The sequence below is a fragment of the Phocoena phocoena genome, chromosome 10, assembly GCF_963924675.1.
Source record: "Phocoena phocoena chromosome 10, mPhoPho1.1, whole genome shotgun sequence".
NCBI lineage: Eukaryota > Metazoa > Chordata > Mammalia > Artiodactyla > Phocoenidae > Phocoena > Phocoena phocoena.
The window spans coordinates 36,923,121-36,935,288 of NC_089228.1; the positions used below are offsets into that span (position 1 = coordinate 36,923,121).

Genomic DNA, 12,168 nt, shown 5'->3' on the forward strand with positions numbered 1-12,168 from the left:
GTACTAGGTAGTTTACAGGAAGCCATCCTGGGGTAGGTACGCTGGGGCAGGGCAGGGGTGTCTTTTTTCCTCTTTGTGTATGTCATTTATCTGACAATTCTCCCTCTTCCTCAATGGCCTTTCCCTGTTTCCCGTATTTGCTATTTGCATGGTACAAGCAATAAGACACTTGTTTCAGGGGAGAAAAAAATAAAAAGCAGAGAAGCTATCAAAGAGCAGGCCTAGCGACACAACACATAGGTTGGTGTATGAGCCATTCAAGACAGACTGCCTGGAACTCCATGAAACTTGGGGCCAGAAGACTAACCCTCTTACACAGAGGGCTTGACCTGCATCACCCAGGGGAAAAAAAAAATCGCATCACAGAGAAGACTATTTAAAGAGGAATGGAAGCATCTGACCCATTGGAAGAACATTCTCACCCCAAGTACTAAAAATTTTAAAAGCTTTAGGAGCTGAAAATCAACACTGTGACCCTATGGAAAACAGCTGTGTGGAATAATTTGTTCCCTGTGGGTTCTGGGTATCAAAATTTTTTGCTGAAAAACTCTTTGGAGTCAATGTGCACACAGTGTTTGTCTCACAAAAAACGCAAAGTAAACTTCTAAACCTTTGTCATCATGACCTTGAGGTGTCTCAACACTGGTCTTCTCATTGACCCCTGTTCCTGCCCCCCAGCTAGTTTCACTCCTGTTTTCTTTGATGATAATGATGATAAATCTTCCACTTAGTACTTACTCTATGCTAGGCACTGTCTAAACGTTGAAACACAGATACTTCATTAATCCTCAAAACCAAGTGGATATGGATCAGAAGACAAGCGGTTAGAGATTAAGAGCCTTGCCCAAGGTCACAAAGGTACTAAATAGAGCCACCTGGACAAAATGCAGGCAATGGGAATCCAGGTAGTCTGATTCTAGGCCCCCACTTCCACTTTCTCTCTCCTCCCTGGGAACAAGACTTCCAGAAAAGCCCAAGCATTTAATCCACGTTGGACATCTCTGAACCCAAGGCCTCTCAGCTGGAAGCTCTCAGCATCTAAGTCTCCCACTCATCTTGGGAGTGAGCAGCCCTCACTGTGACCGACCCCCATCCTCTCTCAGCTGCACACTCCCTGTCTCCTGAAAGGAGCTTAGTTCCCACATTTCTCTTACTCTCACCTCCTAAACTGCCCAAAAGAGGGGTGAAAGGTACCTGGGGGCCGCAGAGCTGTGGTCAGGCCAGGAAGGAGGCAGGGCAATGGAAATTTCCCCTTTACTCAAGAGAAAGGGAAGGAGAAGGGCTGGGGAAGCTCACCGCTAAAGCCAGGCTCAATTTTAGCAACTCATGGCATCCAGCACGGCAGGGACCAAACGCTCCAAGTGCTCCAGGGCTGGGGGCAGAAAGAAAATAACCACTGAGCCGGGCACCCTGCCCTGACTGATCTCTTTCAGGGAAAGTCCACAGGGGCCTCTACAAGAACTCTCTCCCGCCACAAGGTTGCACCCTCCACCATGTCCTCAGACCCCTTAGGGAAATCAGAAGCCAAATTCCGCCTCAAAAATGTCAGCTCTTCACTAGACCCCTGCTCATATATCCCCGTTCTTGGAGAGCCCTCTTCCTGGAGGGCTCCAGCCACCGCACCTGGCCCCTGACACAGCCCCTGCCGCTGACCCTGGGCAGGTTGTGACCCCTCTCGGGCCTCGGTTTCTCCTCAGGTTAGAGGCCCAGGCGGAGCGTCTGGGCGGGCTGCCCCGCGCTGGCTTCCCGAGGCTGCTCACATGCGCCGCGGCGGCTGGCCTCGCCCTTAAAGCGCCCGCTGCAGGCAAAACTTTGGCACTGGGGGGCGCGGGAAGACGTGGAGTCTGAGGGGCCTGCGCGGAAAGGACGGGACGCTACCTCCACTCTCGGCTTCCAGCCCCTGCTCACCCTCGCCTCGCCTATTTACCCAGCCCTTTTCTTTTCAGCCACGACCTCACGGGGTCCCAGGCACCTCTGCAACTTAAAGGAAGTTAAAAGTTTGCAGCCAACGCTTCGAGGCGCGGCCTCAGGAGACGGGGGCGGAGTTAAAGTACGGTTCTAGCCTCAGTCTTCGTGCTCCCCACCCCCTCGCCCTCCCTGGCTCCCTTGCCTCCGGGCGTGCCCTGCACCCGTGACCGAGGCAGAGGGTGATCCGGGATAGTAGGCTGGTCCAAGGTCGCGTTCAGGCCCTTGGACCGGCCGGGGCGAGCTGTGGGCGAGACGAGATGCAAAGAGCGGCTGGGCCGCGGGGGGGTCACGGTGGGGGACGCGGGAGGCCCTGAGGTTGCGCCCGGACGGACGGAGGTCCCAGGCGCTCGGCGCGCGTGGAGCCGTCCCAACCTGAACACCTTCCCGGCCCGGCCCTCACCTCAGCTGCCGCCCGCCGCGGACGCCGATCAGCGCACGCGGCTCGGGGCTCAGCCGCGGAGCCTGCGCGCGCCCGCCGCACACGCTCGCTCCGCCCCCTCTCGCGGCAGGACGTGGCCGTGGCCGTGGGCGCGTGCGCGCGGGACCCGATGGGCAGAGGCCTGCCCCGCCCCGTATCCAGGGCAACAAACGTGAGCCTGTTAGGGGCCGAGCCTGTCAGGGGCCGAGCCCGCCCCGTACCTTCGTGCTTCCCACAAACTACTGGGTTGCAGATGGTGATTTAGGAACAACCTCTTAACTTCTGGGTTGTCGAGAGCACCCCAGGCATGAGGGGAAGCAGAGAGGCAGTGTGGGGTCCCGGAAGGCGGCACCGGAGAGGATCGTTTGAAGAGGCTTGGGAAGTGCAGCACGGCAGTAAAAGCCTGGCATTTGTACCACCCTAGTTACTGCTACTTTCTCTCACTGAGGCTTCGCGACAGACCTGGGGACCGGGCAAGGCATGGCCACTTGCTCCCGTTTTACAGCTGAGGCTCAGGGAGGAAGCGGGATCCAATCTCCGGACAGCGCAAATATCAGCTTCCTACCTCCAACACTCCACCTTACCTCCCCCTTCCCGCCCCCCCTCAAACGGAGCACAGGGGTGATCATTCATCCATCCAACATTTATTGAGTACCGCTCCCTGCTAGTACAGTTCTAGGGCTGCGGATACCAAGTGAACAAAACCAAGGCCCCGCCCTCCTGGAGCTCACCGGGGAAACGCCCCCTTCCAGGCTCCTCCCTCAGTGCCCTAGACGCAGCTGGGGGAGGCAGGTCTGCCCTTCTAGCTTAAGTATTCTAGATAACCCCCCAAGTCAACTGTAAGTTCGTTGAAGACAGGTTCAATCTTCAGCTCGTATTTCTGAGGATCTAGAAACAGCAAAGCACTCTTCCCGGGCCCCAAAGATAAAACCTCGCCCTCTTGAGAGGCCCAGTCTTGCAGTGGAGGGGCTGGGGGAGGTGACAACTATGCTCGTAAGATTGGCTACAAGACAGGCGGGGCCAAGTGCTACTTTGGTGCTCCTCACATAGAGGATTGATGTTTGGGAGGTGAATCATCTTTTTGTGGATCCCATTACTGTACTAGCAAAGGGCAGACCGGACACACACAGGCACTTGTAGCTGGTTTCCTTTCCTTCTGCTTCACATTTGTTCTGCCCACAGGCAGGGAAGATTGAACCTCACCCACAGGGCTCTGGGCCAACTAGCGGAATGGGTAGCTGACTCCTCAGAGGCACTCAGGGCTGGGCTAGCAGGGTCGTGGCAGTTGTTTTGCTGATGAACATCAAGCACGTGATCAAACCCTTTGGGTGCCCCAGGCATGAGGACTATACACTTGGAAGCATTTCCTGTGAGACGAGAAAGGGCCAGTACCCTCAGAGACAGACAGCCTCTGTATGGTCAGTTCTGCTTCTCAGAAGCTATGAGCTTCTCCCACGAAACTGTTGTCTGGAGCTGCCCTTTCATAACTTGTCCTGTCTGCTCACTTCCTTAGCTTGGTTGGGGAACTCCAGAGCCCCACGTCAGAGTTCAGGGTGTGCCTTAGGAGCTTCAGCACCTCTGTGGTGAAAGTAGAGTTGGCCTGTGACTGGGGCTGCAGGCCATCAGCCTCCCAGGCTTCATTGCAGGCTGTTCCCAACAAAGCAAGCCCTGATCTCCACCGGATCCCTGCAAGGCCTCCAATAGCCACCAGGAGGCAGTAGCCCAGGCACTTTCCACTACCCCTTGCAGCAAGTCTGAGCAGAGCTGATCACCTGGCCATCTGCCTCACCCATGCCCCCACTCCCAGTCCTATCTCCCAATAGCACATATTCTCCTCTCATGAGCCCAGACTTGGCCTTTGTCTCCTCCTGTCTTCCTCTGTCCAAAGAATTCCTACAGAAGCACTTTAACTCTCCCTTAGTAAATTCCAGAGAATGTTTCCCCAAACTTGGGAAACTAAAGCATAGACCACCCCCTCCTTCCCTACCTCTTCATGCTCCAAAGCCCTTGTTAGTTCTCTGAGGCAGTGGTTAGATGCTCTAATTCAGATGACAAATGGAGAACACACATGCAATGTAAGATGCTCTGCAAACCCTGCCACCAGCCATCTCCCCCCCTCTGAAGGCACTGATGCTGTGCCCAATCCCTGGCCACTCACAGCCTAGTTAGGGCTGCCCCTGCAGGACTTGCCATGACTGAGGGACCAGCTAGCCTCAAGCCACCCTGAGTCAGCTTCGCTGTTTCCTCTAGAGCCAGGAAATGCGGTCCTCTTCAGGTGAGCAAAGGCAGAAAATGCCTAATGAACCCCACTGCATAAAAAGGGCCTGTCAGCAGTCTGCCCTCTGTTCCCACCCCCCACCTACACAGGTGCCATCTCAGCATCCACTATGCTCTAAGTTATATCCCTTTCACCACCACCCAGCCAAACAGCTGTTCAGACAATTCCCTGATCAAACAACACTGCCTTCTTCAGTTTAAATTTTATTTTACAAAAAGAGAAATAAACTGATAGGCAGTTATACTGACTTACAATTGTTCTGTTTGCTTTTTTAAAAAAGTGACATGAAACACAAGTAAAAATAAATACGTCATAGAAACAGCCAGTTGCCCAGTCTCTGGGGCAGGAGCACCTGCCCTGCTGAGAGAGGAGGGAAGCCCATGATCACACCAGCAGCTGGAACACCCAGCTACAGATGTTCCTCAAAGCCAGGCGCAGGTCCCAGGCCTCAGGGGGTGTCCTGAAGAAAGAAGATGGAAAACCAAAGCCAGGTGCCAGGTCCCTGGGGCCACCTCATCTCTCCCTCACCCCACTCCTCCTGGCAGCAGTGTGGCCTTAGTGGTTATCCATTGTGACCCCCTCAACCCACCTGGACCCCCTTCCCCGACCCCTCTGGAGAGGGTACAGGAAAAAAACAGTCTTGGGCGGGCTGAGGGGATTCTTCTGGTGAGTCCCCAGCCCACCCTGAGTAACACAACCAGATAACAATTTACACCCACGTGCACAAGGGCATGCGTGTGCACACATACACTCTGTCACACACACACACACACACACACACACACACACACACACACACACACACACAAACCTGGGCTGAGCTCTCTTCCAGGGGAGGGCCCTGGGTCAGGTCACAGTATGAGGTCCCCTCTTTTCTGATTATTATCCCAGTAGTGGTAACAGAGAGTACCCAAATCACTCCCAGCCCCCAGCCTTACAGACTCTGCAGCCTGTCTAGCTACCTCTCTCCAATGCACTAGATTACTATATCAAATAGACCTCTGAGAGAGGAAAGGAGCAGACTAAGGTCCCTGAAGAGCAAAGAAGTTGGACACTGCCTGCTCAGGAAGTTCATCGTAAGACTCGGGTATTCATAAAAGGCCTAGGGCCAAGCCAGTGGCACAGAACAGACATTAAGGGGTCACAGTGGAATACACAGGACAGCAGAGAAGAGTCAGTAGAGTCTGAAGGTGACTGATGGAGAGCATAACCTTCTCAGGCAGACCTTGAGGTGTGGATTTCTTGGGAACAGTCAGCAGAGGGCCAGAAAGTCTCTTGGGGAACTAATGGGGGAAGGAGCTCTTCTCTCAGGAGTTTTGATGGGGGAAGAGTCACTGAGTTGGGTGCATAGGAGGCCATGGCTCAGAAAGGAGAGACTGGTCTTCTGTGGAATCACAGGGAACTGGGAAGCACAAGGGGGTCATGGCCAGGAACACTAGGAACAAGGAATGTAAAGCCCCAGAAGACCTTCCCCATGGGAAGAGGACTCAGTTCCAGAGCAATGCCAGGCATGAAAAGACAAGCAGAGAGCCTTGCTCTGCTGAGTGCTTTGGGAGTGACAGTCCTACCCAGACTGCTAAAGTTTGGTTGAGTGTTTCAACCTATCAGCAAAATATTACCCCAACGATTTGCTTCATGTCCTGGAGTGGGAAATTTTCATATTTAGTTGTGAATCACAAGTATATAGTGATTCCACACACTAATTCCTAGGGAATAGAATTCCAAGGACCAGAGACATCCTTAAGTCAAAAGATGCTTAAGAAGCATAACTCAAGGGGGTGAAAACTTTGCAGATATCTAATCTGAAGAAAACTATCTGGATCCAACATGGTTCACTTACTTTCTCAATTAAATGGCTAATATGTCTCTGTTGAATTTTTATCTACAAAGGTACTGAGAAAAGGGAATAAAGCATTATTACAAATGGTAATCCTGAATTATTAAATTGTACTATATTCCCTAGGCTGAGGATTTAGGCTAAACCAGACAGATGGGGCTTGAAAGGCCCTTGAAAATATTCTATGGAAGACAGTAGCGAGGCAAGATACCTAGACCTGATCTTCTGCCCTCCCCCTTATCACCATCCTTCCCTTACTCAGGCCTGGACGGTGCGTGGACATCAACACCAAGTGTTTCTGATCAAAGAAACTGTAAAACATGGTTCTTGGGCTCTGAGACATTTCCTGCTACCCTCACACATATGCTTACGTTTGGTGTGCATGCATGCTTGCCTACCAGCACACAGAAAGAGACGACAGAAAAGTCAAAGTATTTTCAGGTTCAATAAAAAAAAAAAAAACAACGAAACAAACCATGGAACCAGTAGCACTCTTAATTTCCCATGATCCCAGCCCTACCCCCTTACACAATATAAGCTGCACATATCAAAGAAAATCTTGTCTAGCCAGGTCAGCCTCCCAAAACTATGGCCTCTCCTGAGTTGAAGCAAGACCCAGCCCATGGAACCACTGGGTAGAGAGCAGGCACATGCTGCCATTCAGAACACCCATGACTTCCCGGCACCTTCAAAAGCCCATCCCTCCAGTGACTGGATTCGGTTCCTTGCTGGGATAGTTTCTGGATTCTCAGAGCTTGCTGCTGTCATTTCCTAGAGGTGAACATAGAAATATCCCTCCTTCCCCCCCCCCCCACACACACAGACACACACAATTTCTGGGATCCCAGTGCTCCGGAGCCTTAGAGGCATCAGTTGTAACCCAGGTTGTGAGTGTGCTCTGCAAATCAGAGATCCAGGCTAGCTTACTCCCATTAATCAGCCTCAACCTGAGAGCCCACTCCAACTGAGTCCCTTCATCATTCATTCTTGGGATGCATCTGAAAGAGAAAGCACTGGTTGGAACTGCTGTTTTTAAATTATTAAAATAATTTGCATAGCTAAATTGTAAGTCTAAGGCTTCTATAAGTAGGAGAGTTAAATGTCTGACAGGGTGCTTATGAAAATACAGAAAGCAAGCTCCCTAAGTTCCACTTTTGGTGTAACTGAACAGTGCGCGCGCACACACACACACACACACACACACACACACCCATCAGCCATCTCCTTGTCTCTTCTCTGGGGATAATATGCCAGAGTGTGCTAAGACTCCCCAACAATGGAAACAGGCTGGTCAGAAGAGTTGCAGAAGCAAGCAGATACTACTAGGGGTGAGCTGGCTAAGTTGCCTCCAGGGCTTGGAAGAGGCAGGTGCAGCAGCTGCCCAGTGAGGAGGGACCCATGGGTAGGTGGTAAAGCTCTAAAGCCAGACAGGGTTTGTTCATCATAAAGAACTGCCCAGCAAGGTCTTAGCAGCAGGGGGGAAAAAGGCAATATGAAGACAACCAGTGTTTATGCTTAACGCCTAGATGCCCCCTCGCCCCTGGCAGAGACCCAGAATGACTGACGTATTCTTTTAAGACGATTTAAGTCTCCTACAGAGGAAGGGCTCCTCCATGTTCCTTCAAAGAGGATGGAGGTAGCAGACACCAGGCCCACAATGATCATCCGATAGGTTGAGGAAGCCAAGACATTTCCCAATAGGAAATCAACAGTCTGTTCCCTCAACCCAGCAGCCACCTATACACAGCTTCACTAGTCAGCATAGAGAGCCTGTCCCTAAGGTCATCCCAGGAGGACACAGCTCCAAATTTGGGGTCACTTACTTCCCAATTGCAAACTCCATGATCCTAAATTTCAAGCACTGTGGAATGAGTCTCACCATCACTAACTATCCAGTCACAGGATTCCCTGATCTTCCTGAGGGGCCATTTCCTGAAAACATAGTTGTTTAGTGTAAACCTTGGTCAAGCCTAACTTTCTTTCCTTGGTCAATTCACCATCTACCCAGGATTTATTCACCAGCAGCTATGGGGTCTGAGATATCTTAAAATTTCCCTTCCCATCTCCTACCCTCCTTACCCTAACCTCCCCTCCCACCCCCCCAAAAAAGAACCAAGACACATGAAAAGTCCAAATAATAAATAATTGCCCTTAAGAAATAAATTAACATGGAGCTCTCTAATGGAGAAGGAAAAGGAAAGGCCACCAGAACAGGCAGCTGGGGGCTCAGTTCCAACCTTGTGAAGAATGTTTTTTCTGGCCACAACTCCATGACCTCCCACTCACACACTGCAATGCTTCTCCCTCCCAGTCTCTGCACACAGACAATCTCACACCCCAGAAAGGGAGATCTGCTCAGAGACAGCCACTGGGGAAAGAGACACAGATTAGTAATGCCCATTTTCTCTAATAATTTCCCCCAAATTTTAAAACAAGTCTGGCTCTGATAACCAGGGACGTGGGTTAGCTGGGCCTTGTCTTCACCCAAGTAGAAGGAAACTTGTGGTTTCCATGGCTCTTCTCCTGGGCTCACCCTGATGTTCATACTAATAGTTGCCATGAACCACCACACTCTGATTTCCATTTTACAAAAGATAAATTCATTTCTTAGTTTCCCCCTTAGTCCCTCCCTCCCTCCCTTCCCACCCGCCTTCACCCCTGCTCTGTTACATACATGTAAGTACAAACATAAACACACACACACAGGCACACACACACACACACACACACACACACACACACACCTGGTCTGCTTCTTTCCCACCCCCTAAAAGGATTCCACTTCACGTGGAATCTCAGTCTGCCTACCCTTCTTCTCTTACCCTCCCTCCCTCCCCTTCCCTCTCCAGGCCAAGCTAAATCACCCAGTAAGGCAGCTCTCTCGGGAGAGAATGTTCCCAAAGACAGAAATGGGATGTGAGCATCTACCCTCAGACGGGCAAGCAAGCAAGCAGACAGCATAAGCAAGGCAGGCAGGAAGAGAGGCAGACTGCCCTGCCTCTCCATTCCTGTTTTAGGTCCCTGATTTCCCACTATTGCTGCTCTGTTGGATTATTTTTGCCTCTTTTGTTAAACAGCAACAGAGCCCTGCCACCTATGGTCAACCACCCTTCTTTGTCCTCTTTCTTTCCCTCCTGCCAAGTGCCCTATTCTCAGAAAGCCCAGATTGCTGCCTTCCATCTTGGTGGGCAACCTGCTGGGGCCCCGAGTGAGCTGCAGAGGGGCTCCCCAGCTATTTCCCAGTGACCTCTATTACATCATCGTCCTTATCCTCATCATCATTGGAGCTGAACCCCACCTCAGCAACCTCATGAGAGTCAAATGGAGGCACCTGGGACCGGAGAAGGCCGCCAGCTGGGTAGCCTGCATGTGGGGATATGTAGCCTGGGTAGACAGACATGCCCCGTGAAAGGTTGCTGGGCAAGACAGGGGAAGGAAAAGGCGCAAACATCCTCGGCTCGGACAGGAGTGGCTGTGAGAATGGGAGTGAGTAGCTGGGTAGTATCCCTGGTACAGAGGGGTTGAGCATGAAGGAGGGGTTGCTGGCAGTGACTGAGGTAGCCGTGGAAGAGGAACTGACGGGGCCTGCTGGCACCAGAGGGTCAGTAGTCACTGGAAACACCAGGTGGGCATCTGCCAGCAAATTGGACAGCTGGTAGTAGGAGGGGGTACTGCCCATAAACAGGGAATTCTCCCCAGCCTGGGAGGTGAAGGGTGGGGTGAGGTTATGGTTTAAGGAGACGGGTGGCATGGCAAACCCGCCAGAAACTGGATACCCGTGTTCATACGGCTGCACGGGGGCTGGCAGATGGCCCTTCCTGGACCGCCGGCGGGCTGACTCCTGGGCAGCAGGTGGTGTGGCCAACTTTCGCTTGTGGCCCCTTAAGTCCAACACTGGGTGCCTGTCACCACAGGGCTGGCCGGTCACCAAGAGGGAACTATTGAGGCAATGACCCCCATGTCTAGGTTCAGTCCCAAGAGCTGTCCCAGGAACAGCACTGCTGTCCACAAGTTGAGCTGGGGGGCCAGGCAGGGCAGCATTGGAGCTTGGGGAGCTCTGACGGGATTCCCGGGCAGCAGCCACATCTGCATACTGCTGGAGCTCACTGATGATCTCCGGGCTGTCTGGAGAGACAGGCCTGGCCAGCCCCTCAGGGTCGGGGGCTTTGGGTGATGAGGCACTGTGTCTGCCGTTGCTTGTAGACTCGAGAGAAGGCCCCTGGGAACCTGGGGACGAAATGTAGGTAACTGAGAACCAGAATGGTCAGGGAGAGAAGGCGGGTGTAAGACAAGATTCCATTAAAAAAAAAAATCCTGTCCTGTGGTCCCCCAAATTCAAATAGTTTGATGTGCAAACAACATCACCCAGTCAATTTTTCCCAATCACAAAGAAAGAAGTCCTTTGATCTAGGAAACAAGTCTATCCATGCAAAGACATGTAACTTCTCTGTACCCCAGTTCCCCGTAAAACTCCACCAAGCTGGATCCTATGAAATAAAGGATATGAAATGCTGAAAGATATTCTTTTAGTCACACTCCTTCTGGGGGCAAAGATGGTCAGTGACCAGGATGGGAGAAAAGAGGAAAATGAAGTTCAAAAAGCAGTCCATCCTGGTTAAAAACAAAACAAAATCCATGGCCATGAAAGTGAATGGGGCAACTGGGAAATCTGAAAATGGCCTGACTAGTAGGGAATATTATGGAATTGTTAACTCTTTTTAGTGCGATAATGGTTTTGTGACTAGGAGGAGTATGTCCTTAATCTTAGCAAATGTGTGCTGAAATATTTAGGGATGAAATGACATGATGTCTTCAACTTACAAATAGTTCAAATAATAGGAAGGAGGAGAGAGAAGAAAGTTTATGAGAATGATAACAGTCATTGGATCTAGCTGCAGGATACATGGGTGCTCACAGTGCTGTTCTTTCAACTTGTCTGCATGTCTCTCAATTTCCATGATAAAAGCTGAGAACAAGAGCAATCTAGCTCTCATACCCTCATACCTCATGGTGGGAGGATAAGTGAGAACCACTCCCACAGAGGGGACTTTTGCAAGAGTTCCTAACATTGTTAATGTGCCACACATATACTCTTTGATGTGGCAAATCCCACTTCTAGGAATTTTTCCTATAGATACACCCATATGACTGTGAACCAGTACTGTAATGGTGGAGCACAACAATCTAAATGTCCAGGGACAGGGAACTCGGTAATGCACTGTATTATACCCATCTAACTGCATCTTGTGCAAAGCTTCACTGAGGAACATTTAAAGAAAGGATAAGGAACAAGCACTGAGATACACTAGTGAACGAAGAAAAGATCAAACAGTATATTACAGTAAATTAGCATTTGTTTTAAAAATGCAAAGAAAAGTTATATACATATATACATTTTTTTAATATACACAGATACACACGTGCGCACATACATATCCCTGTACCATGTATATGTATAGAATATCTTTTAAAACAAAACAAAACAAAACAACAACAGGAGGGACTTCCCTGGTGGCACAGTGGTTGGGAATCTGCCTGCCAATGCAGGGAACATGGGTTCGAGCCCTGGTCTGGGAGGATTCCACATGCCACAGAGCAGCTAGGCCTGTGTGCCACAACTGCTGAGCCTGTGCTCTGGAGCCCGAGGGCCACAACTGCTGAGCCTGC

At 51.0% G+C, this 12,168-nt stretch overlaps 2 protein-coding genes across 5 annotated transcripts in view; both read right to left on the reverse strand.

The window, feature by feature from the left end:
* The window catches only part of TEX264 (testis expressed 264, ER-phagy receptor), a 29,190-nt gene extending 26,224 nt beyond the window's left edge, over positions 1-2,966 (reverse strand). The window contains exons 1-2 of one of the 2 annotated variants that reach the window (XM_065885540.1): positions 2,849-2,966; positions 1,297-1,372 (exon numbers count right to left, since the gene is read on the reverse strand). The gene's annotated coding sequence lies outside the window, so the exon portion shown is untranslated. Of the gene's footprint in view, positions 1-1,296; positions 1,373-2,368; positions 2,432-2,848 lie in introns of those variants that run through there. The other variant, XM_065885539.1, reaches the window with a different exon arrangement.
* Positions 2,967-9,733: 6,767 nt separating this feature from the next.
* The window catches only part of RAD54L2 (RAD54 like 2), a 48,670-nt gene continuing 46,235 nt past the window's right edge, over positions 9,734-12,168 (reverse strand). For all 3 annotated transcript variants that reach the window (XM_065885274.1, XM_065885277.1, XM_065885275.1), the window contains one exon: positions 9,734-10,728. In XM_065885274.1, coding sequence (XP_065741346.1) covers positions 9,734-10,728 — 995 coding nt within the window. The remainder of the gene's footprint in view (positions 10,729-12,168) is intronic.